The sequence below is a fragment of the Dreissena polymorpha genome, chromosome 1 (genome assembly GCF_020536995.1).
Source record: "Dreissena polymorpha isolate Duluth1 chromosome 1, UMN_Dpol_1.0, whole genome shotgun sequence".
NCBI classification, from domain to species: domain Eukaryota; kingdom Metazoa; phylum Mollusca; class Bivalvia; order Myida; family Dreissenidae; genus Dreissena; species Dreissena polymorpha.
The window spans coordinates 110,589,698-110,614,323 of record NC_068355.1 but is presented as its reverse complement, the minus strand read 5'-3'; the positions used below and the strand labels follow the sequence as shown (position 1 = coordinate 110,614,323).

General features: G+C 36.3%; 2 protein-coding genes across 6 annotated transcripts in view; one reads left to right on the top strand and one right to left on the bottom strand.

Annotated features, from left to right (window-relative positions):
• The window catches only part of LOC127844247 (uncharacterized), a 23,469-nt gene extending 7,991 nt beyond the window's left edge, over window positions 1–15,478 (top strand). For both annotated transcript variants that reach the window (XM_052374312.1, XM_052374316.1), the window contains exons 3-10: window positions 804–938; window positions 1,306–1,518; window positions 1,990–2,096; window positions 5,163–5,270; window positions 7,648–7,788; window positions 10,542–10,677; window positions 11,794–11,930; window positions 12,802–15,478. In XM_052374312.1, the coding sequence (XP_052230272.1) occupies window positions 804–938; window positions 1,306–1,518; window positions 1,990–2,096; window positions 5,163–5,270; window positions 7,648–7,788; window positions 10,542–10,677; window positions 11,794–11,930; window positions 12,802–14,418 (2,594 nt within the window). In that variant the 3' untranslated portion in view covers window positions 14,419–15,478. The remainder of the gene's footprint in view (window positions 1–803; window positions 939–1,305; window positions 1,519–1,989; window positions 2,097–5,162; window positions 5,271–7,647; window positions 7,789–10,541; window positions 10,678–11,793; window positions 11,931–12,801) is intronic.
• A 5,689-nt stretch (window positions 15,479–21,167) lies between these two features.
• LOC127844268 (vacuolar protein sorting-associated protein 26B-like) overlaps window positions 21,168–24,626 on the bottom strand; it is a 39,095-nt gene continuing 35,636 nt past the window's right edge. The window contains exons 8-9 of one of the 4 annotated variants that reach the window (XM_052374362.1): window positions 23,758–23,900; window positions 22,947–23,147 (exon numbers count right to left, since the gene is read on the bottom strand). In XM_052374362.1, the coding sequence (XP_052230322.1) occupies window positions 22,974–23,147; window positions 23,758–23,900 (317 nt within the window). In that variant the 3' untranslated portion in view covers window positions 22,947–22,973. Of the gene's footprint in view, window positions 22,143–22,946; window positions 23,148–23,757; window positions 23,901–24,626 lie in introns of those variants that run through there. The other 3 variants (XR_008032653.1, XR_008032652.1, XR_008032654.1) reach the window with 3 other exon arrangements.

Below are 24,626 nucleotides of genomic sequence, written 5' to 3'. Positions count from 1 at the left end.
TTTGCTATTATCATGTTTCGCTGTATTTAAAGTAGGAAGTATAAAATAGGAGGTTCCAGCTTCACTTCAACAGTACCCTTGTTGAAAACATATTATTAAATATATCCTTTACATAGAACCTACATACACCGGGAAGGAATTACTCATCAACCTTTGAATTCAACATGCGTTGTTCAAAATGTAAAAAACACATGAACACTTTTTACATGGTATGAACTTTTAAATGATGGGACAGCACACTATTTGTTTTTATGCTTTTTATTTAATGCTTTCCGGTGGTTGATATAGAAATATCAGTGAATTAAAACTGATAATTTCACTGTTTAAAACATTGAAAATTATCAGTGAGAATTATCGATAATTGTCATTGTTTACTGTGAAATGACGTCATTTTTTTGACGAAATGACGTCATTATCCCAGCAAAATTCGTTAGTTAAACTCTTGAACAATGTATATAAACTGTAGAAATGCAGTTCTAAATTAAAAAGAAAATTTGTTGGATTCCGTGGATTATCGACTTGAATTCACTCGTGATCATAGAAAACATATATTTTCACTCGTTGCTGCGCCACTCGTGAAAATATTATTTTCTATGATCACTCGTGAACTTAAATCGATAATCCACCGGATCCAACAAATATCCTCTATTTTATATTTGAAATAGTAAATTATCATTTATTTTGTCAATTGACATTCTTTTAATCCACAGCCATCAAACCGATGGAGAGGGAATATTGCAAAAAAAACAACATAAACTAGCGTTTCAATTAAACAGCTGTTTTCTATATATATATATATGTAGGTCTGAAGACCGTCGCCCAGTTAGGGTCATTCTGGAACATTCCGGTCTTCTCCTGGCACAACGCGGCCGTGCACTTTGATGACGTCAGCACGTATACCACTCTCGTGCGAATGAAGCCATCCCTCAGTATTATCGGTATAGTCTCTATATACAATAGATATCTGATGTGTACTTCGAGTTTAAATTTCCGATCACACATTCTTTAAAAAACAAACTATTTTCTACGTATAAAATGCGAAGAATAAATTATTTTGACAGTAAAAAATGCTTGTTCGCAATTTAAATTCTTTTTATTTAGGATTAAGCCAGTATCATATGAAATGTGACAATTGTGACACCGTCGATAAGACTCGATAATATATCTTGTTTCTGCCTCAAAAATGTGAATATGAATCATGTATTTTGAGAACCGTTGCATGAGCACTTACGATAAACCCAAAGTGAACACCATCCCCAAAACAACACAAAAACACAACGCACTCCGCTGTTACGTTATTTTCAGCCGAAAGCCTGCTCTACATATTCCGGACGAACGGTTGGAAATCATTTGCACTCGTGCACGACACTCTCGAGCCTTGGACGCTCTACGGCGAGGCACTTCGAGCTGTGACGGGACTGACGTCAGTGCAGATGTTCGGTGAATATGGCGTCAACGCGACGTCGATGGACTCCGAGTTGCAACAAGTGTTTGAGAAAATTAAGCCCACCACTCAATGTAAGTTATGAATATACGTAATGTTGCGTAAGAAATTGGCGTAATCCAAGAATTGAACAAAATGAAGAAGGTTCGCTGTTCTACAGCAATTACATGTATAAAGTCCGTTAAGCCTATTACATACATAAGCAAAATGGTGTTTCAATACATTTTGATACAATTGCATTCATTTTCGGGTTAAAAATTGTATTGCGAAAAAAAACTATGTACGAAGATAAGATTCATTCTTTAATTTTACAATCTTTACAGTAAACTAGGTTGGCACAATTATATAAATCAACACAAAAACAGTCATCACACAGGAGTAAAATTCGGTTTGACGTCCGCACGCCTTTATGTCTGATTTATAACGCAACTCTGTTATATCTGGTTAGACAATAAAATAAAGATGCAAAAAATAATGCAAATATTAAAAATAGTTTATTCATGGATTATTGATAGATCGTATCTAAGTGATGTTGTCTGTTACAGTTATGGTTTTGGCGTGTCCGTCTGCGCAGGTGCGGCGTCTGATGTTGGCGGCTCACGCGGCTGGCATGATCAACGGACAGTACATCTTTATTCAGCTTGACCATGAGGTGAGGCATAATTGACATTAAACTTGTTTACTTATCGCAATTTTACGACGGTCGGAACTGTTGATGATCTCATGGGAAACCATTTGAATACTGGAGAACTTACTGACAACTGCCATATACGGACTGTCGGTCTCCATACAGGACGAGTTCATTAAGTTCAGACGTGTTTTCCGTATGTAAGCCGGATATGAACGCATTGGTGACGTCTCGTCTATGACGTCACTAACTTCCGAGTCGTTCTAGTGGACATCTGTTTCCCTTCCACCGAAAATGTCTGGTTTTTGACGATGCTGCGAACAGCTCGTCTAAGTTATCATACAATGAAAAAAATATTCACAATGGCGACCTATGTAAAAGGCCGAGCAAGTCCGATTGAGATAGCTCGATTTTTCTAATCGGCATACCTCGCTGATTATCATTGATAAAGGTTTAGGAAGCTCAGCTATAAAAAAGGACAGCATATTCTGCGAAAAAGATTTAATAATAGTTTGAAAACGTTAATTTTAAATCAGTTATATTCAATCCATTATATGCTTATAGATCAATGAAACAACTATGCATTTTCTGTATTGCATTTGACATTTGTCGTGATTCAGTAAATAAATTGCGAATTAAAACGTGTATAATTAACTTTCAACGCGATCATGAGTGTAAAGAAAACGAATTATTTCGAACCTGCCATTTGTAAACGTTGTAGCGACTATGGTATATAAACAGCTTAATAGCCGTTTGACATCTGTGAAACTCGCTCTGATGCGTGCTTTCTCATTTTGCATATTTTATAAACTTTTCAAACAGAAATTACAGAGCCACATCAGTGCACATACTATGTTTAATAATTCATTCGTTTGTTGGATATTGTTTGCTGTTTTAAACACATATTAGGTCATATCGCGGGGATTTTAGTTAACCTTACCATGTGTTCATGGGTGAACTCACGTATTCAAGTGCTCATACGACTATGTGCTCATACCTTATGGGAATCATCATGAATTTATTGCCGTACTTAACGAACAAACATGCCTAAGCTTATTGATTAGAGAAAAAAACAATAATCAAAAGAGAAAAAGTATATGTTCATGCACATGGGCATGTGAAATCACGTCCGTACGCATAGCATCATTAACTTAGGAAAGGAAACAACGAAATATAAAGTTTGGTATGATATACATGTAAAGTTAAAGAGTATGGTGTAATAAAAGAGCATGTCAAGTTTTGAATTTATATGCTGAAACGTAATGTTATAACCCACAAACGTTTTACTGTAACAGAACGTTGTTTAAGATAAGTGGTACAGGACATTCACGTCGCATATCTTTTTAAAGATATTTCTTGTTATATTTGATCGAAAATGTAACCCGCCTCCCCGTTTCGCTGAATGGATCAAGTTCCCCACGGGTACTACTTCCCCGTACCCCCAATTTTTTTTCGTACCCTACATTTTTCGAACCCAATTGTTTTCGTACCCATTTTTTTCTTAACCAAATTTTTGCTCGTTCCCAATTTTTTTTTCGTACCCAATTTTTTTTCGTACCCAAATTTTTTTCGTAACCAAATATTTTTTCGTACCCAATTTTTTTGGCATGATTTTTGTACCCAAAATTTTCGTACCAATTTTTTTTCCTACCTAAAATTTTCGTACCCACATACACAATTATGGTGATGTAGATAAACTAAAATAGATGCTTTTATATCAATACTCTTTAAAAGCATCGTCACACCAGTACTGTCAGTACTTTGATTAAACTATGGTTTACTATTCAATAAGATACCTCTACTTTATGGTGACAACATGCAGTTACAACAGAATTAAAAAGGGTATATATACTGTTAACACATAATTTTGTCAACATGTTTAAAAAAACAAATGCGAAATTCTTTGTTTCACACGAAGTCGTAGAAGTCTAAGGTATAACTTAAGTTTCAATGACATGGGTAAATACCAACATCAAAGTAATCTTTTATTATAAACCTGGTGTAAATAAATGAAAACCAGTATTAACACACGAAAGTAACTGTTAAAATATGGAAGCAATTGATATATTTATTTCGCCCTGCACTTGCGATCTAGATATAGATTCTACTAATCAATTTTAGATCTAAAACCTGCCCACATACATTTACCTGTGTCGACCTTAGCGACCTTGTGTTTTTAATCCTTGTTTCAAGTTTCGAATTATAAAGTGTTCCATTAGTGTTTATCATTGGTTTGCATTTTCGATCACTAGAACGCGAGATCACGATAGGAAGGATTAACCTTGATGCGGTATCGCGATATTGAGGATAGTTCAATAACTGATTGCTATCAGACAAATTAAATAGTCTGGGTGTGTTTTTGCTTATCACAAATAACAGCCTTCCAGAGCCTAAAAAGGCGGCGGAGTTCTTTTCTTGGAAATAATAATGACTAAAAAAGTTGTTTGCATTATCAAAATTACAATGGTGCACAATTGTTATTATCAAAGTTAAAATGACCGTCTACTTCATTATCAGATTTGAAATGAAGCCCTCGTTTTAAGACCAAAGTTTTTGCATGTTGACCATTATTTTATTTAAAAAAGTTTAACGTGCACGAAAATATGTTATAATTCATATTTTTTATGTAAACACATTCACGGTTATCATTCAAGACTTTCATGCAATCAGATACGTTTTTTCAGAAACATGTATATGCTTCTTGGTTGGCATAACCTTTTAAATAAAAAAACCTTAAACAATACAGACAATTTAAGCGTTTGGAAACAAAATTAATGGTGCGTCATTTTATTACATTCTACAATTGTTTTTTATTTAAACTTCAATGGCAGAAAGTGTTTGAAGTTGCTGAATATCGTTGTAAGACATCTTATAGATTACTCTTTCTCGTGATGATGTGTGACTATAGCAATGGCTAACCATCTCGATGTTACATTCAAACGCATTCAACTATCTCTAATTCGTTGTTTATTTGCGAATAAACAGCGATAAGCGAAGTAAATTACCGGTATGTCTTTAACCTGTTTCTCTCCAACGCAAAACTTTGAAAGTTCTATTAAGAAAGCTATATATGGTTCGTCTACTTTTGAGGTACACACCGAGGCGTACATTATCTCCACAGTCCTATCGGACGGGCACTGGAAACGACATGACGCTGATGACCAGAAAGCCAAACAGGCGTATCAGTATCTGATCCATGTAAGTATTGTATCAAATAGGTTGTGCCGTTAGACTACATACGATACGTTATATTTATGTATGAAAATGTTGCATGCTAGATGATATTCTAGCTCTACGGACACATAACGTTTCTAGGTGCGATGCATGTTATCAAAGCACTCGGGATAGCGCCCTCGAAACAGTTGGTTCTAACTGCAATAACCATAACTAAGCTTGAGATTATTTCCAATTCGTTAATGCTTCTATATGCATAAAGAACACAAATTCATCCAATTAACAAAATCAGCTCACAGTATAATAGTGTTCTCAGTGCAGTTGCAGACTAGTTTTAAAGATTTATCGTACAATCCAAATATTTTCCTTATTGTCGATATTTGTCGGACAATAAATAACCATTTGCGGTTGTTTTGAAAAAATCCCGGCATTACTTCATGTTGGTGTTTATGCTGCGCTTTATTAGTCTGTAATTTGCCAATAAAATGATGAATCGAAAATCGGTCTCAAATGTGTTAAATATATATGGATTGTATCCTAATAAGTGTATGGCGTTGGTCCTTTAAAAAGGTGGTTCACCTTATGGTATGAGCTTTTGATTACAAGAATACCACCTATAACAAATAAAACCCCAAACAAATATCACCTATGTAGACCGTCACCCAAAGATCAAACAACATAAACATCGAACTGAGCATTTCGCAGCACTTACTGTTCACTTACGATGACATTATGGGAAATATTTAGACCTCCTCTATCGAATGTTATTGCGATATTTAAGCAAGTTTATTATCACATGATACACAAATACTCCCAATAAACCATTCCCTGTCTTACTGGCTAAAAGGTCATTCGTCTAAATCGGCTTCATTAAGAAGAAGTTTTCATAGTTTCTTTATGCCTACTTAATCTCTTACCACAAATATTCGTTCTTTTATCGCCCTTTTTAATTTATATGTAACTAACTACTGGCGGTCTTTGGCTGTTAACTTGCTTTCATGTTTTGTTTACGATCCAATCTCGATAAAATGTGAACAAAACACGTTTTTTGTGCGGCTTAAAAACAAAACAAAACAAAACGTTGTTTGCAAATAATAACTAGTATTTTGAACCGTTCAGTTTTTCTTTCATGCTCTGTTCTTATTAATTTAACGTTAATGTTCCGCGAATCGCCATTGAAGGTCATTATTTCCATTCGGAATATTAACGGTGCACCAGTAAATCCGGTATAATAATAATAATAATAATAATAATAACGGCACTATTATTTCATACATACATACAAAGGTTAATGTAATGCGCATATACTTTTTCTATATTTGGCTTATCTGAGCACAAAGCTCTTATCCTTAGCTATTGTTATAGCGTTGTCCGTTGTTCCAAATTAAATAATCTTAGACGACTTTGAAACCGCGGCGTGTGTGGCTCAAGTCTAGGTTACACTGGCACATACACTGCTAGTGAACACTCCTATAGGTTACAATGGCACATACACTGCTAGTGAACACTCCTAACAACATAGTGAAGCCTAAAATATCACAATTCTTGCTCATTGATCCTGAACGTTGCGGAGCACCACTGTCGAACGAGCTTGATATATATGAGTCGTGTTTTGAGAAAACTGGGCTTAATGCATGTACGTAAAGTGCCTTCCTAGATTAGCCTGTGCATTCCGCACAGGCTAATCAGGGACGACACTTTCCGCCTAAATTGGATTTTTGCTAAGAAGAGACTTCATTTAAACGAAAAATGTCATTAAAGCGGAAAGTTTCGCCCCTGATTAGTCTGTGCGGACTTCAAAGGCTAATATGGGACGACACTTTACGCACATGCATTATGCCCAGTTTTCTCAGAACGCGACTTACATATAAGCATTCCGTTATCTTTCATTGTTGTGTTTACATACAGTCTGCAAGTCCAGCTGCAACACTTAAAGGTTTGCGAGAATGATGTATAAGCCATACTGGGAACTGTATGACGTATTTCCTCTTTAGATTCGCACGCTTCTTGAAAGTGTTACAAGTTACAACACATAGTTGATAAACATATGACTTTAAATTATTATCAGAATAATTATTAATCCTTGGTCTTTATATTTGCTTCTTTTTTCCCCAATTATCGTTTGTACACATCCAAATTAACGATTTTGTTTATACGTGTAGTGTCAAACCGCCATCTTGAAAATAAGGTTCTTCTAGATTCTGATTGGATATTCAAATTGCAAGATTTGCAGGCTATGCATAGCCTTAATACTGACTTAGAAGGGGATGTTAATTTCTTTTGAAATACAAAAGTCATCAGACGAAGTGGCACGGAAAAAACTCATAAATTAAAGATAGTGTGTAAGTTAGAAACACCAAATGAACTATACATAAAGGAGGACAACAATTGTTTTCTCAAGATTCTCACGGATCCTATGAATGACGACGCCTTGTCGCCACCGGTTCGAGCCCCTAGAAACCGGTACGAGGAGTTCGCCGCACTTGCCGGAACTGTCGCCCAGTTGAACAAACCGGACTGGATCCTACCTTTAGGAGAGAAGGTACAATACGTAAATTTCAAAAGCAAGCGAATCCTATCGGCCCATCTGTCATAGTGTTAGTGCTATAAAGTGAGATTACAAAAACAACTGCAGCGTAAATCAATATTTTTTTCTAAAACTGGTTTCGATAAAAAAAACTTTGCAGAAAAAGCGAATCATAGGATTGTGATAAGTTGAGATTGAGGGGTTTAACATATGTATATACATTTAGTGCGCAGTGATTATATACATCTAGAACATATAACTGAAATACCTGTGCATTGTTTGGTATCTGATATTGAAGACCAGAGCTGAACGTCGTATCTCCATGAGTCGATTCCGTTGTTGTTTTAAACTCCTAGAAAAACCAGACTTTTGAATTACGTCATTCATGTACTCATCATAATGGCGTGATGATTTCATGTAATTATTCGCGAAGTCGAAGTAACTTTATGTGTATTCGGAATGTCTACATCTTTTTGCGTTGATGACTTGAAATGGCAGTTTTAATCGTAAGAAGGTATACAATAAAGTGAATATTTAATGGTTAAGGTGTTCCGATGGTTTGTTACCAACTCATTGATTGTAGGAAATAGTATTCAACTCCCCCTACAGGCTCGTAAAATATAACCGACTAGAACAACACAGTCATGTAATGTTCCTTCGATAATTTTCATTCGTGAAAAATATGGTCACATGGCCTCGCTGATGTTGCATCTCTTTGGGAAGATTATCTACTATACGATTGTAATTAAGGCATGGGTGTATATGTTTTCACCAGACAAATTATGGACAATCATTAACATCCATTCAGTGTTAGTTTAAAGCGAGTATATACGATTTTATCAAATATTAATGAATTTATATAAAATGTGTAAAAAACTTCAATATAAAATAAATTAAAAGTCCAGAAGAACATGTGTCGAAAAATGCGAACAAAGCCAGATATTTAAATCTGAAATCGAAAACGGCTGTACAGTCGAATTCGCCAGCATGTATATCATGCATGTACGATGTGAATCTAAACTTAGTTTAACGGTTCATTTTAAATTCCTGCAACGATATATATTCATACTACACACGAACACTAACTCTGGTCCTAATAAAAAGACGAATGCTTCGGTTATTGTAGGAAAATATATTCGTCACAATCGGCTCGGGGCGCTAATTTGTCTTTGCTGCATTTTATGAAATTCGTATTTAATGTATATTTTTTCTTGCCTATTTTGTGTTATTGTAACATATTTTATCAATATATTACACTTTAACACATATAAAAACCGTATAATCTCGCGTTTAGTAATTTTGTCTTGTATACAGTTAGATCTCTGTCTCGTCCGTCGGACGATCTGGCTCTAAAAATCTAAACTCACTTGTGTATGAATGTTGTTCGGGTAAACTTGTTAATCTAGATTATTTTTAAGTTGACCCTAACGCGCTGTTCTTGTATAACTCGATACTTTTCTCGTCTATACGTTGACCATAACGCACTGTTCTTGTATAACGTGATAATGTTCTCTTCTTTAGGTTGACCCAAACGCGCTGTTGTTCTTTAACTCGATACTGTTCACGTCTTGAGGTTGACCCTAACGCGCTGTTTTTGTATAACTCGATACTGTTTTCGTCTTTAGGTTGACCCTTACGCACTGTTCTTGTATAACTCGATACTATTCTCGTCTTTAGGTTGACCCTTACGCGCTGTTCTTGTATAACTCGATGCTATTATCGTCTTTAGGTTGCGGTAACGCGCTGTTGTTGTATAACTCGATACTGTTATCGTTTTTAGGCTGACCCTAACGCGCTGTTGTTGTATAACTCGATAATGTTCTCGTCTTTAGGTTGAGCCTAACAAGCTGTTCTTGTATAACTCGATAATGTTTTCCTCTTTAGGTTGACCCTAACGCGCTGTTGTTGTATAACTCGATACTGTTCTCGTCTTTAGGCTGACCCTAACGCGCTGTTCTTGTATAACTCGATACTGTTCTCGTCTTGAGGATGACCCTAACGCGTTGTTGTTGCATAGCTCGATACTGTTCTCGTCTTTAGGTTGACCCTAACGCGCTGTTCTTGTATAACTCGATACTGTTCTCGTCTTGAGAATGACCCTAACGCACTGTTCTTGTATAACTCGATACTGTTCTCGTCTTAAGGTTGACCCTAACGCTCTGTTATTGTATAACTCGATATTTTTCTCGTCTTTAGGTTGACCCTTACGCGCTGTTCTTGTATAACTCGACACTATTCTCGTCTTGAGGATGACCCTAACGCGCTTTTCTTGTATAACTCGATACTGTTCTCGTCTTTAGGTTGACCCTAACGCGCTGATGTTGTATAACTCGATATTGGTCTCGCCTTTAGGCTGAACCTAACGCGCAGTTCTGGTATAACTCGATACTTTTCTCGTCTTTAGGTTGACCCTTACGCGCAGTTCTTCTATAACTCGATACTCTTTTCGTCTTTAGTTTGACCCTAACGCGCTGTTCTTGTATAATGTGATACGGTTCTCGTCTTTAGGTTAAGCCTAACGCGCTGTTCTTGTATAACGTGATACTGGTCTCGTCTTTAGGTTGAGCCTAACGCGCTGTTCTTGTATAACGTGATACTGTTCTCGTCTTAAGGTTGACCCTAACGCGCTGTTCTTGTATAACGTGATACTGTTCTCGTCTTTAGGTTGAGCCTAACGCGCTGTTCTGGTACAACTCGATACTGTTCTCGTCTTTAGGTTGACCCTAACGCGCATTTCTTGTATAACTCGATACTATTATCGTCTTTAGATTGACCCTAATGCGCTGTTCTTGTATGACGCGATTCTGGTCTGGGCGGTACTAGTGGACAAGCTCCAAACGGCAGGTTTGAACCCCCGAGACGGCGGACTTTTGGTGCAGAGGGCAAAGGCTTTCGTGGCTGACGGTATGTTAAGAGGGACATAATAATATTGTTTTCGATTTCATCTTCGCTATATTTAGGAGAAACGTACAATTCATTTACATGTATTTGGGGGTGTTTTACTAAATCAGTATTTTGTTAAAACTTGTTTCTTGTGAAAAAACGAAATACAGTGTATATGGAATAAATAATTGAAAGTGAATTACTGGATTTTGCTACAAGGTGGTCCTTACGTTCTATGTTTTATGGTCCATACATATGTCAACATTGCACAAATTGATTAGAAATATTACATGATAAAAGACGAAATATATATTAGGGGAAGAGGGGGGGGGGAGGGGTATTCATTGAGTCTATCAATGAAGCAGTAAGCATGCTTTAATTAACTTAATCAAAGGACAGCAAGAGACCGCCATTCATAGTTTGCGCGTTCATTCGCCGAAGTATACCTGATTGATTAAATATAGGTTTACTCTGACTGTATATGCAGTGCATTAGTTCACCATATGATTATTTACCCCGCCATAGGCGGAGGGATATTGTTTTGGCATTGTCCGTCCGTCCGTCCGTCCTTCCGTCTGTCCGTCCGGCACTGTTGTGTCCGGAGCCATATCTGGAAGTGCTTTGACGGATTTCATTAAAACTTGGTATGAGTATATATATGGATAAGAGGATGATAACGCCAAATGGCATTGTACACCATCGGATAATAACAGAGTTATGGCCCTTTGTACTTTGAAAAAATGCTTTTGTGTGTGTCCGGAGTCATATCTTGGGAGTGCTTTGACGGATTTCATTGAAACTTTGTATGAGTATATATATGGATAAGAGGATGATGCACGTTGGCGTTGTCCATCCGTCCAGAAAACTTTTGTGTCAAGAAGTATAATGGCGGGGGATATCAATTTTACGAATTTGCTTGTTTTATCTAGAATATTGTCTACCAATCTTAACTGTGATGTTTTCTCTCCGTCTTTGTAAGTAATATGTTTAGGATCCCGCTGCATTGTATGTAACCAAGTTTGGTTTCTATCCACAAGGATATATGAATGGGATTTAAAAGGGGTCTAATACAAAAGCATTCAATCAGGTCGTTAAGTATACTGAAAAACATTATGTTTGTTTCGTTACTGTTGTAAGGGGCGACAGGCTATATTTCCATCAACGACAAGCAGGCGAGAAATGGGAAGACGTTCATTTTCACCATGGGAGCAGACGGAAACTTCAGCCCGGTCCAAAGGCTTTTCTTTAACGGCACCCATGGGTACTCCGTTCTGGTATGAATAGTTACAGTTAATACGGGGAACAGTTTACTTAACCCATTTATGCCTAGCGTCTAGAAAAAAGGCCTTGGCAAACAGCGTAGACCCAGATGAGGCGCCGCATGATGCTGCGTCTCATCAGGGTCTGCGCTGTTTGCTTAAAGGAATTTCTGTAAGAAATATTCTAAATATAGAAATAAATATACTAGACATCCCTTATTTTGGAAATAAATTGATCCAATTAAGAAGGATGGGAGAGCCCACTAGGCATAAATGGGTTAAGAGGTGTATACATTAAATTTTGTAGTTTCTTTACTTAGATGCACTACCAGCCCGTTTCAGGAAAGAATCTCTTTTCAAGCGAAAGTCTGAACTAAAGATTTGAATTTACGTGTTGTATTCACTTGAAAATGCATTACGATTGCAATAAATAAGACGACAATATATTTCAAACCTTCATTGCTCAATAAGTAAGGTACTACTTAAAAGTTACCCGGGTACACTGACGTTTACTACAAATTACCCGGGGTACGGGAAATATACCTGAGCCAACAACAACCAATTGAGCATTATGCAGGTGTGTTAAGTGTCGTCCCAGGTTAGCCTGTGCAATCTGCACATGCTAATCAGTTACGACACGTTCCGCTTTTATGGAATTATATGTTTAAAAGAGGTGTCTTCCTAACGAAAATCCAGTCAAGGTGGTAAGTGTCGTCCCTGAATATCCTGCGCGGACTAGACAGGCTAATCTGGGACAACACTTCATGCACATTTATTAAGCCCCGTTTCCTCATGCGAGGCTCATTTATTTACAAATGAGCATACTTATGTGTTTGTTTTACAAATAAAATCAAAAGCAAAATATCCTCATAACACTTATTTTCAGAGACTAAAGCCTTTGGAAGAGAGATTTACCTTGCATGATAAACAACCTGTCACCAATCGACCTCTGTCGGTAGTCGTAGGCATACCAGTGTACACGACTCAAATTACCTCGACGACAACCGGGCGCCAGACAACGCAGGTCCTATCGCCGGAAGAATTATCATCCAAGGCCCCTTCGGATGCGATAGCCTTGCTCCTTGCAAAATTGCAAGAGCTTGAGGCAAAGATAAAGCTACACGAAACGCACTCGCATGACCTCATACCTTTCCACACACACACGCCAGCGCCGATCAGTCATCACACCCAAATTATCCCGTATCACATGCACACACCCATACCATTTAACCAGTTTGTAGGTATAAATCAAGTTCCAGGTCATGACCCAGTTCAAAACCAACCGCAACAAAAGCCATGGCAGTTGCCACAGCAACATGTGTCGATGAATTATCCCCTACATTTGCTACAGCCTACGCAGGGTAACAAATTAATTCAAACAACGCCGACGCCAGTAACATATCAGCAGCAACAGCCCGATGGTCATGATCAATTGCAACAACAGCAACAACATGTTCACCAACCAAAACAACAGCCGATACCCCAACCACCCCAACTCCACGAACCCTATATCCAGGAAAGTGGACATGGGCCAATTGTAACCAATCATGAACAGCATGAGCAACCGCTGCAATTCCCTCCAACACCTGCTTTGTCGGGCTCCGTACACTTGAGCCGCCAGAGCCAGAGCAACCATACGCATGAAGAACAAACTCAATCAAACAAGACACGAACGATTTCTGTGAAGATAACACAAAAGTCAATTGCGACCCCTCAGCGACCATCGATAGTTGTTATAGCGCCATCTCAATCCCAAACACAAGTGCGTCCAGAACCACAAACACAAACTTTTGCGCAACAACAACAGCAACAACAACTTTTGCCACAACAACAACACCATCAAGTACAAGCTCAACAGCAAATTCTGCCACAGCAAGAACTTACTCCCGCACAACAGCATCAGACACATTCACCACAACAAGCACACCAAGATCCGCCACCATCACAACAACAGCAGCAACAACAAATATTGCCACAACAACAAAATCGTCAAGTATCAGCCAAACATCAAAATCTTCCACATCAAACACAAACTCCCGCAGATCAGCACCAAACACATTCACCACAACAACCACAACAAGCACCGCCAGCATTACAACAACATCAGGAACAACAGGCACCAACGCAACCACCCGTACAGATGAAGACACGCGCTACAACACCTCTTTCAGACGCATACCTGGATCAGATCAGCTCGCGAATCCTTCAGCAGCTAACAGGTGGACTCCTCGGATCAAACAATAACACACAAAGTGAACAACAAAATCACCTCAACGACATTTTGACAGGAGAGGAACCCGGAGGACTGCTTCTAAGCCTGTCTCTCGCTCAGGCAGCGCGAGAGCATGAACGGCAGCGTATTCTTAATAGTCTCGGTTCAGGGAGCGCTATAAATAGACCTTACACGAATCCGTTTCAAGCGATTCATGATCCATGGGGTTATCTAGGACCCACCACGGTGCAACCTTGGGCGTTTGGCTCAAAGTGGTGGGGACAGGGATGAATTTACAGTTCGAACTCGCTTTTTAAACCACGCATAATAAATATTTATTGTAAAGCTTTCCAGATCTGATTTTGAACGTACTGTACTTTTAATATGGAAGAAATTCTCGCTATCAGTGGATTGATCATCTAATAAGTGTTACACATGTCAAATATTCAACTTTACAATTATCAACGTTTTAAGTTTGTGAATAAACACTTAGCACAAGGTTTATTTGATGAACAAACGGTTCTTAAAATTTGAGTTCACTGTTGAGAAGTTGTGGCTCAGTTTTGAAGTCGTTCGAGAGATCATTATTATACGTGTTCTGAATGAGTTTCATGAGTTTCAATGTATATATTCCTATGCAGGTATCTTGTAATCAGTCCATACCAATATTTGCATATGTTTAGCGTCTTGTTGCTGGGAGGCTGGTCACGTGATTTTATCTTGCTTCGATTGGAATATTTAAGGTGACTAGAAACACTTTCATTTAACCTTTATTGTCAGTTAGCTGGTTGACTTATCCCCAAATAGTCTGGTTTACTCATAAATATAATTTAACGCTATAACGCTATTTAACGCAGCATTAAAAATAATTTGACACATCATTTTGTTTTTATTTTTATAAAAGTTAAGGCATTATATGATTTAATACATTTTTAGTCAGCTTTAAATTTATGAAACAGTAGACAAATACAATAAGTTCACGCAATTCAATGACATTAGCTACAAGAGTTAAGAAGATAAAACAAAGCATTGTATCCAAAGGTGACGTTTCTGATCTGTGTGAAAGCGTGCGTGCATTTCTTTCAAGATAGATGTCAACATCTTGGGCGCATTGTTTCGTTGTTATTTACATGTACTTAAAACATTTTAATTTAAAAATCAGGGGTTCAATAAAAAGTTGGCCAAGATAATGGAGTATGATACCTGGCTGAAGTACATTAAAACCCTCACAAATTCTACTTTTGGAAATAATATTATATGCTTAACAGTAAATGATACCCGGCATATGTGCAAGATATATAAACTCAGATGTAATAAAAAAATCCAATATTTAGACAAATTGGAAATAATGTCATTGTGTCTGTTGACCATAACTAAACGTATGTAGATCTATGTTTAGTTCATCCGATTCTGGCCTAGGGCTGATACGAAAGCCTTGATATAGAAACATGTACAGAAAAATGAAAGGTATGTTGTTGGGGCAGCTATTTCTTAGTGCTAAATAATTGTAAATGTATTGTCAGCGGTCTTCTGTTATCCGATAAAAGCTTTGAGACTTTAGTTCATCTAAAGAAATGCATGCCATTTTCAATATTTCGGCTAGTAATTATTTAGTATGATTTTGTTAGCACTATATTAAATTCAAAATATCGAAGCAACTGTTTTTTATTGCAGATATGTGGTGTCGTTTAATTCAAACCGAGACTGAACTACAGACTACAGAATGGCAAACTATAGTATTTCTGTCTGGATTCGATTTGTGCGGGCCATCAACAATGACGATTTAAACATAATGGACGGACAATTGCTATTTCATCAAATACATAATGGTTTTAAGGGAGGAACGATTAGATCAACTATGAAAGAGCTTCCTCCATTGATCATTCCTGCTAAGTTTTGTTTAATATTTGAAATGGTAACGATGGGAACGAAATTCGATTAAGTTAATGCACCTCTTCTACGCACTAATGGACGACGGACATCGTTACATCCTTAAAAGCTCCCTATCAGGACAATCTGCTCAGGTGAGCTTAAAATCATGGATTCTAGTATTTACAATTTTTCTTTATACTAGTAGTTTGATATCATCGGGATAAATGTTCTCAAGTTTCATGAAGATTGTGCAAAAAAAGACCTCTAGAGCGGTCACAAGCTTTTTCTACTCTTTGGCCCAGTGACCTAGTTTCGGGCACGGTTGAGTTATCAGCGAGACAAATGTCCTATTCAAGTTTCATTAAGTAGGTGCAAAAAATGAGACCTCTAGAGCTGTTCACATGTTTAATGTTGATGACGCATTTCAAACGACGAACGGCAGAAAAATGCATTCACAAAAGCCCACGATGGGAATGTGCTCAAGTGTGCAAAGAATCACGACACGTTGATTACCTGCAACGTTTATTTTCATAAATAACATCATATCGGCGTTAGTTGAATACGCATATATAACGTGGATCTATATAATACAACACTTACAAAACAAACATGCACAGTACAAGTCCACATCATAATAATCAGTATTTAGGTTTTCTAAAATCTATACTTAATCAGTAACAAGAGGGCCTGAAAGGCCCAAAGTCGCTGACCTGAGATAACAAGATATTATTGGGACAAATCTTCTGACCAAGTTTCACGAAGATCGGAAAATAAATGTGGCCTCTAGAGTGTTAACAAGGTTTTACTATAGCCATATAAGGAAAAATGCCCTGCCCCCTGGCAGCCATGTTTTTCAACCAACCGGCATCATTTTTGAACTCATCCAAGATATTATCGGGATGAATCTTCTGACCAAGTTTCATAAAGATCGGACAGTAAATGTGGCCTCTAAAGTGTTAACAAGATTTTACTATAGCCATATAAGGAAAAATGCCCCGCCCCTTCGAAGCCATTTTTTTCAAGCAAACATAATTATTTTCGAACTCATCCAATATATCATTGAGACCGATCTTCTGACCAAATTTCATGAAGATTGGACAATAAATGTGGCCTCTAGTGTTAACAAGATTTTACTATAGCCATATAAGGAAAAATGCCCCGCCCTTTGGCAGCCATGTTTTTCAAGCAAACATAACCATTTTCGAACTCATCCAAGATATCATTGAAACCGATCTTCTGACCAAATTTCATGAAGATTGGACAATAAATGTGGCCTCTAGAGAGTGAACAAGGCAAATGTTGACGTCGCACAACGGACAACACACGACGGACAAAAGGCGATCACAAAAGCTCACCATGAGCACGTTGTGCTCAGGTGAGCTAAAAATGTATGAGACCACTTTTAGAAGTATATGTAAGCAATTAGGACTGATTAACAAACTTGTTAACTGACTAAAATTTAATATTACAAACATAATGACTCAAATCATAAATAAGCTATCAACTCAGCACAAAAGTGGCAGCATTTCATTATTTTTATTCATTGTATTGTTTTCCTAATTATCTATTAAAATGATAATATATACTGATTTATTACTGGTTTAGCAAAAAAACTACAGTTTATATACCGCAGAGTTGAAAAGAAGTCACTAAAATCAATTATATAACAAAATGACTGTCCTAAAAGGATGCAAGACATTTGTGGAAATGTCCACATAAAAAAAGTAAACTTAAACTTAGAGCTTGTCAAACCCCTAATTATAATCAGATGCTTTTGATCGATTATTTTTATTGATTATTGATCTTTTATCGATTATTGATCTTACATCAATCAAAGATAAATCAACAATACAAAATTCGAATTTGAAGCTTAGTTACAAAACGTAAACCCTATTCTTCAAACTGAAGAACTTTCTATACGACCGTACCGTATTAAAAAAAAGATACAGTACATAATAATGTTATAAAAAGAACCCAAAAATGCATCACATACTAGTACATTCCTTTCAAATAATCCATAAGCGCCGATATGTGAAGTAAAATACAAAAAAGCAAATAAACATAATAACTAAAATACACAAATAAAGTGTGCATTAACTTGTTTTCATATATTTTTATCCGGTAATGTACCCACTGAAACAATATCATCAACAAACATGCCAAACTAGTTCAGCAACATGGAATGCACATTAAATAGAATGATACATATCTACATACTGAATGAATTTAACATGACTTCTATCATCATCGTCATCATAACAATATTGGCATATCATACTCTTCTAAATAGTTTTAAAATATGGACTTTCCATGACTCCACACAAATCAAATCGCTCAACCTGTCAAATATATTCAAATATTTAACAAAAAGTAAGGCTTTAATTGAGTTAAGACCTTACACAGTCGTTTTAAAATTTCCTTGAATACATCATATATTGTTTTTTTCTTTAATTTCTAAATGCCTTTAAAAAGACATCCACAATCTGAAATGCCTGTGTTATCTTTTGTCTTATTTTCTGTATCTATTTTATTTTTTACTTGCAAATAACAATACAGCCATATATAGTTTACCGTTAATCTTATTAATAGTTCACAGTTTTCACAATTCATGTTGAATGATGTGTCCTGTATTATAGAGAGAATTGGTCATTTGGCAGGAATAAAAATAAGAAGCCAATGAATTAGGCAACAATTTCTGTCCTGTAAATGTTTCAAGAGTCTTACATTATTATTATATTCCAACACTTTCAAACATTGTTTATATGTTTGTTTCAATTTCTGTCCAGTAAATGTTTCTAGAGTCTTACATTTCCCACACTTTCAAACATTGTTTATGTGTTTGTTTACATTGTTTATGTTTGTTTATCTTTATCAAAAGAACTAGCATTTTAAGACGTCTACTTCGACAATACTTCGCACACACAGTTAATCCTATGCTATTTGCACTGATAAGCTATTCAAGAATCAACATTTATTGCATACATAAAATAATGTACAAAAGTAACCAACACAATTTATCACATATTGTAAGTGGTAAAACATGTTCGTTTATTAGAAAACGCTTGTTGACTGCCTTCATTTTATGCATATTGTATCGAAGACGATGTACTTGTACAAGTCTTAAATAAAATGTTCTGTTCTGTATTATTTTACTATTAACATATTTCTTAATAAACAGCATAATACATTTTTTAAGAATGACATGTATGCTGTTTAAAAACAAGAGCTGTCAGAGGACAGCGCGCTCAACTATTCGAGTGCTTGACAGTATAACGTAAGCCATCATGGGGAAATTGTTCATATTCAATAATTTCTTAGACGATCTTTCAAAAAAAAAGGAAAAACAATATTTATTTATTTTTTTTTTTTTGGGGGGGGGGGGGGGTAGGGGGGGAGAGAGGGGGGGGGGGGTATAATGTGGGGTGTGGTAATTTATAAGATTATGTTTAATAAAAAAAATTACGGGGGGGGGGTATGGGGTGGGGGGTGAGAAGGGTGTGGTAATTTATTAGATGTTTAAAAAAAAAAAAAAAAACATGTGGGGGATGGGGAGTAGGGGGTGGGTGGGGGTGAGAGGGGGGGGTATAATGTGGGGTGTGGTAATTTATTAGATGTTGTTTAAAAAAAAATTGGGGGTGGGCGGGTGGGGGTGAGAGGGGGTACAATGTGGGTGGGGTAATTTATTAGATGATGTTTAAAATAAAATATTTTTTTTTTTGGGGGGGGGGGGGTGAGGTTGGGGGTGGAAGGAAGGGGCGTGGGGTATTGTTTGGGTGGAATCGATTGTGGTATTCAGGTAAGTGTTGTTTTGTCAAAGTAATAATAAAATGTGATCGTAAATAAAGAAGTTATGGCAATTTAAGCAAAATGTTCAATTATCTAAGTGTAAAAGGGGCCATAATAATGTCAAAATGCTTGATACAGTGGTCTGCTCTTGTTTATAGGTTGCGGTCATGTTGGTAAACAAGTATGCAACATATAAAAGCAATATGTCAAAGGATATAGGAAATATTTGGGGTAGTACGCAAACTTTAACATAGATTTATCAATAATATGCATATTCTAAGTATTAAAGGGGCAATAATTATGACAAAATGCTTGATAGAGTTGTCTGCTCTTGTTTATAGGTTGGGGTCATGTTGGTAATCAAGTATGCAAAATATGAAAGCAATATGTCAAGGGCCAAAGAAAATATTTGGGGTAGTACGAAAACTAACATTTGCACGCTAACGCAGACGCCGGGGTGAGTAGGATAGCTCCACTATATATATATTTGATATATAGTAGTCGAGCTAATAATATTACTGGTAAAATGTGGTCAAACAAAACAAACGACATATAAGCTAGGTTACAGGAACTGTATACAACTGTTAAACAGTTTTACAACAAAGTTCCTGTTGTTGTTTTTTCAATACATTATGACAAAATTACACAAACATAATGACATGAACATTTTTTTAAACCAGGATGCTTCTTTTCCACTTTAATGATAAATGTCAATAGCACAACAAAGAAATTATTAATCATATAACAAGAAGAGAGTACCAGTTATCCACCTTTGGAATTTACCAATTCTGAATGACATTTACAGATCAAGTTATTGATAAAGTTAAAATAACTTCAAACCATGAAATTGCTGACAGGAAGAAAATTTGCTATATTCACTTGTTTGATATTTGTGTTTGCAGCATGCTCAACTGCATGCAGAGTAATTTAACATGTCTGTGTATTTACACCAAAAGCCTGTTTTTTATAATCCTGACCATTCAAACAACATTTAAAACTGTAGAACATTGATGCATTGCATATTAATCATAACAATAAAAAGGAAACTATTGACAATTTGAAAAAGCATCACTATCTTTTTCAGGTCATTCATGTATAATGAATACAAATTAATATTTTAAAAATTGATATAAAGCAAAAAATACTCTCAAGTTTTGACGCAGATATATACCATAAATGACTGTGTATGGAACATTTATACTTAATTAGATAGTATAATTTATAATTAAATTCAAGAAACTGACGTGTATAAATTTTTTGTCTACATTGCCACCAAAAAGGCAAAATAATTAATGAAGCATACATAACTTTTCTGCTTCATTATAGGTTATAATTCTGCAAATAATGTAGCGTATTAAAGACACCAAAGAGCCCCTACTCTGCTCTAAGGGAATTTAGGCTAATTTATTGAAGATATTAAAAACAAGAACAAGTTGCATACAGACTTAAAAAATTATAGTGCACATACAAAGTATGAATCTACCGGCAAACTGACTTTCAAACGAATATTTCACAAGGGGAAAAATGAACAAGCATCTTTCTTACACCTAGCATTGCAAGTACAGCCAACAGACTGTGTTTCATACATTTTTTCTAACTGAAAGGAGCAATCAATGCCACTGACTCACAGATGTTTAAAAACATCACCATTCAATGCAAATGTTACAGACGAAAGTGTCACTATTTGGAAAAGTAGGCTAATATTCAGACATTCTTATACAATTTGTATTGTAAGTTGCATTTTTTTCAGCACATAAGACAAGATTTTTTTATGTAAAATAAAGAATTATAATGAAAACAAAAGAAACAAAAATTTATAAATCTTTCCATAAACATTATCTTTTTAAATATACATTTGTTCTTTTTTAAAACTAAACATTTTAAAGAAAATAAAACACAGATAGTGTCTATTTGATCTGTATTTTTTTACCAGCTACAGAAAATACTTGAAATAAACAAGGGCTGTTTGTAAAACATGCATGCCCCCCATATGGGCTGTCAGTTGTAGTGGGAGCCATTGTGTGAATACTTTTTTCTCACTGTGACCTTGACCTTTGACCTAGTGACCTGAAAATCGATAGGGGTTATCTGCCAGTCATGATCAATGTACCTATGAAGTTTCATGATCCTAGGCCTAATTATTCTTGAGTTATCATCAGGAAACCATTTTACAGTTTCGAGTCACTGTGACCTTGACCTTTGACCTAGTGACCTGAAAATTAATAGGAGTCATTTACCAGTCATGATCAATGTACCTATGAAGTTTCATGATCCTAGGCATAAGCATTTTTGAGTTATCATCCGGAAACCATTTTACTATTTCGAGTCACTATGACCTTGACCTTTGACCTAGTGACCTGAAAATCAATAGGAGTCATCTACCAGTCATGATCAATGTACCTATGAAGTTTCATGATCCTAGGCCGAAGCATTCTTGAGTTATCATCTGAAAACCATTTTACTATTTCGAGTCACTGTGACCTTGACCTTTGATCTAGTGACCTGAAAATCAATAGGGGTCATCTGCCAGTCATGATCAATATACCTATGAAGTTTCATGATCCTAGGCCCAAGCGTTCTTGAATTATCATCCAGAAACCATCTGGCAGACGGACGGACCGACCGACAAAACGATATACCCCCTCTGCTTTGAAGGGGGGCATAAAAAGCAGCAAACGAACAAATAGGAAGATTTTTTAACAGAAGTAAAAGATGTCCATATCATCATGTGTAAAGCAGTGAAACAATGATCTGGGATATGAGTTATGCTCATAAAAAAAGAAATGTGCACATGTAAAATACATTCTAACATCTAACTACAACTTGGTTACATTGTATTTTCTGGGGATAACACAATCATTGTGGCATTTGTTGACCAGAAAGGTTGCAACCACCACAATTGTGCAATCAACCAAAATGAAACGTTTTACAGCATTAATATCATGAAATAACTATATATGAGGAGTTGTATAACAAGGTAATAAAAACTGACCAACAAAACAATTTATCTGAAGCTTTAAATGACGAAAGTCTAGAGGTGACTGACCCATCATTTGACCAAACAATTCTGCACCAGATGTAACAGTAAACTGTTGTTTTTTGGCAATCAACACATCATTCCGCTCGATATTGCAACACCCCATGTGAAAAGTATTTATCTCTAAGAGTAATACGAAATGAAAAGTTGATCATTCTGCCTCGTCATTCTCTGTTGCATCTGGTTCTACTTTGGACTGATTTTCTTCTTGAGGTTCATGGGCAATTCCTGTGCTCGTGTGTTGCATCATGGAACGGTGGGTTTGATGGCCTGACGTTGCGCCCGCCTTTCGCTGCTTTTCAGCCTTACGGAAAATGATGATTTCCTAAGAGTGAGAGCAAAGTCATTCTGTCATACAGAAGGTCTGCAGGTCAAGCAATAAACATTAGTTTGGACTATCTGCCACTTATGAGGTAAGAAGTTCCATAATTTATTGGAATATCTAAGATAATGTGTAATGCTTGATATATAGGTGATAACTATTGTGGAATCACTCCAAAAGTAAAAACAGCTGATTGCAGAAGATTATATTACAGGGAACAATTACAGTAGACAAACAATGATCATTATGTCTTATGTTTGTCAAAGGGTTTTAGAAAAATAAATAATTCATCACAAATTTTATAGCACATGTATTTACAAGACACAATAGAACACATCATCTTCTGTTACAAATAAGAAACACTTCTGAGCAAAAAATCCTATTTTAAATGCGGTAAATAGGTAAAATCTGTATATGAAATTTGTAACCAAAACATGTTAAACCTTTCACTGGGTCAACATGTGACATGACAACAAATACATATGTTTGCAGTCCCCAGAACTCCTCTTCAGTACTGGTTCTACTAGGGCAACGGCTCAAATAAAGTCTTGATAAGCTTTAGACTTCCAAAGCTATCAAGCTAAATGTGTATGTTTAAACTAACCATACTAACCTGTTGCTTAAAATACCTCCACTTCTCTTCATCCACCAACACTAGGTTCAGGTAATACCTGACAGAAAATTTCTTGTTTATGTCCCGCATTGTTGGGGTTAGCTCATACCCGCTCAGGAACAAACGGATTGGTATTGATTCACCTTTAGACAGAATAAAACAACATTGAACATATCAAAGCACTGAGACATCTTAAAAAGAACTGCAATCGGCTGGCATTATGGCAGCAACTGTGTCCGTTAAAATGGAAATTTTGTATCCTATGAAAAGATCATTATAAATACAGGAAAACAACATTTTAATCAAAATTGTTTACAATACTTATCCACGGCTTAACAAGATTAACGGCAGGTTTGAACCCCCGAGACGGCGGACTTTTGGTGCAGAGGGCAAAGGCTTTCGTGGCTGACGGTATGTTAAGAGGTGCATATTAATATTGTTTTCGATTTCATCTTCGGTATATTTAGGAGAAGCGTACATTTCATTTACATGTATTTGGGGGGGGGGGGGGGGGGGGGGGGGGTGTGTTTTACTAAATCAGTATTTTGTTAAAACTTGTTTTTTGTGAAATAACGAAATACAGTGTATATGGAATAAATAATTGAAAGTGAATTACTGGATTTAGCTACAAGGTGGTCCTATGTTCTCCATACATATGTCAACATTGCACAAATTAATTAGAAATATAACATGATAAAAGACGAAATATAAATTAGGGGAAGAGGGGGGGGGGGGGGGGCTATTCATTGAGTCTATCAATAAAGCACTAAGCATGCTTTAATTAACTTAATCAAAGGACAGCAAGAGACCGCCATTCATAGTTTGCGCGTTCATTCGCCGAAGTATATCTGATTGATTAAATATAGGTT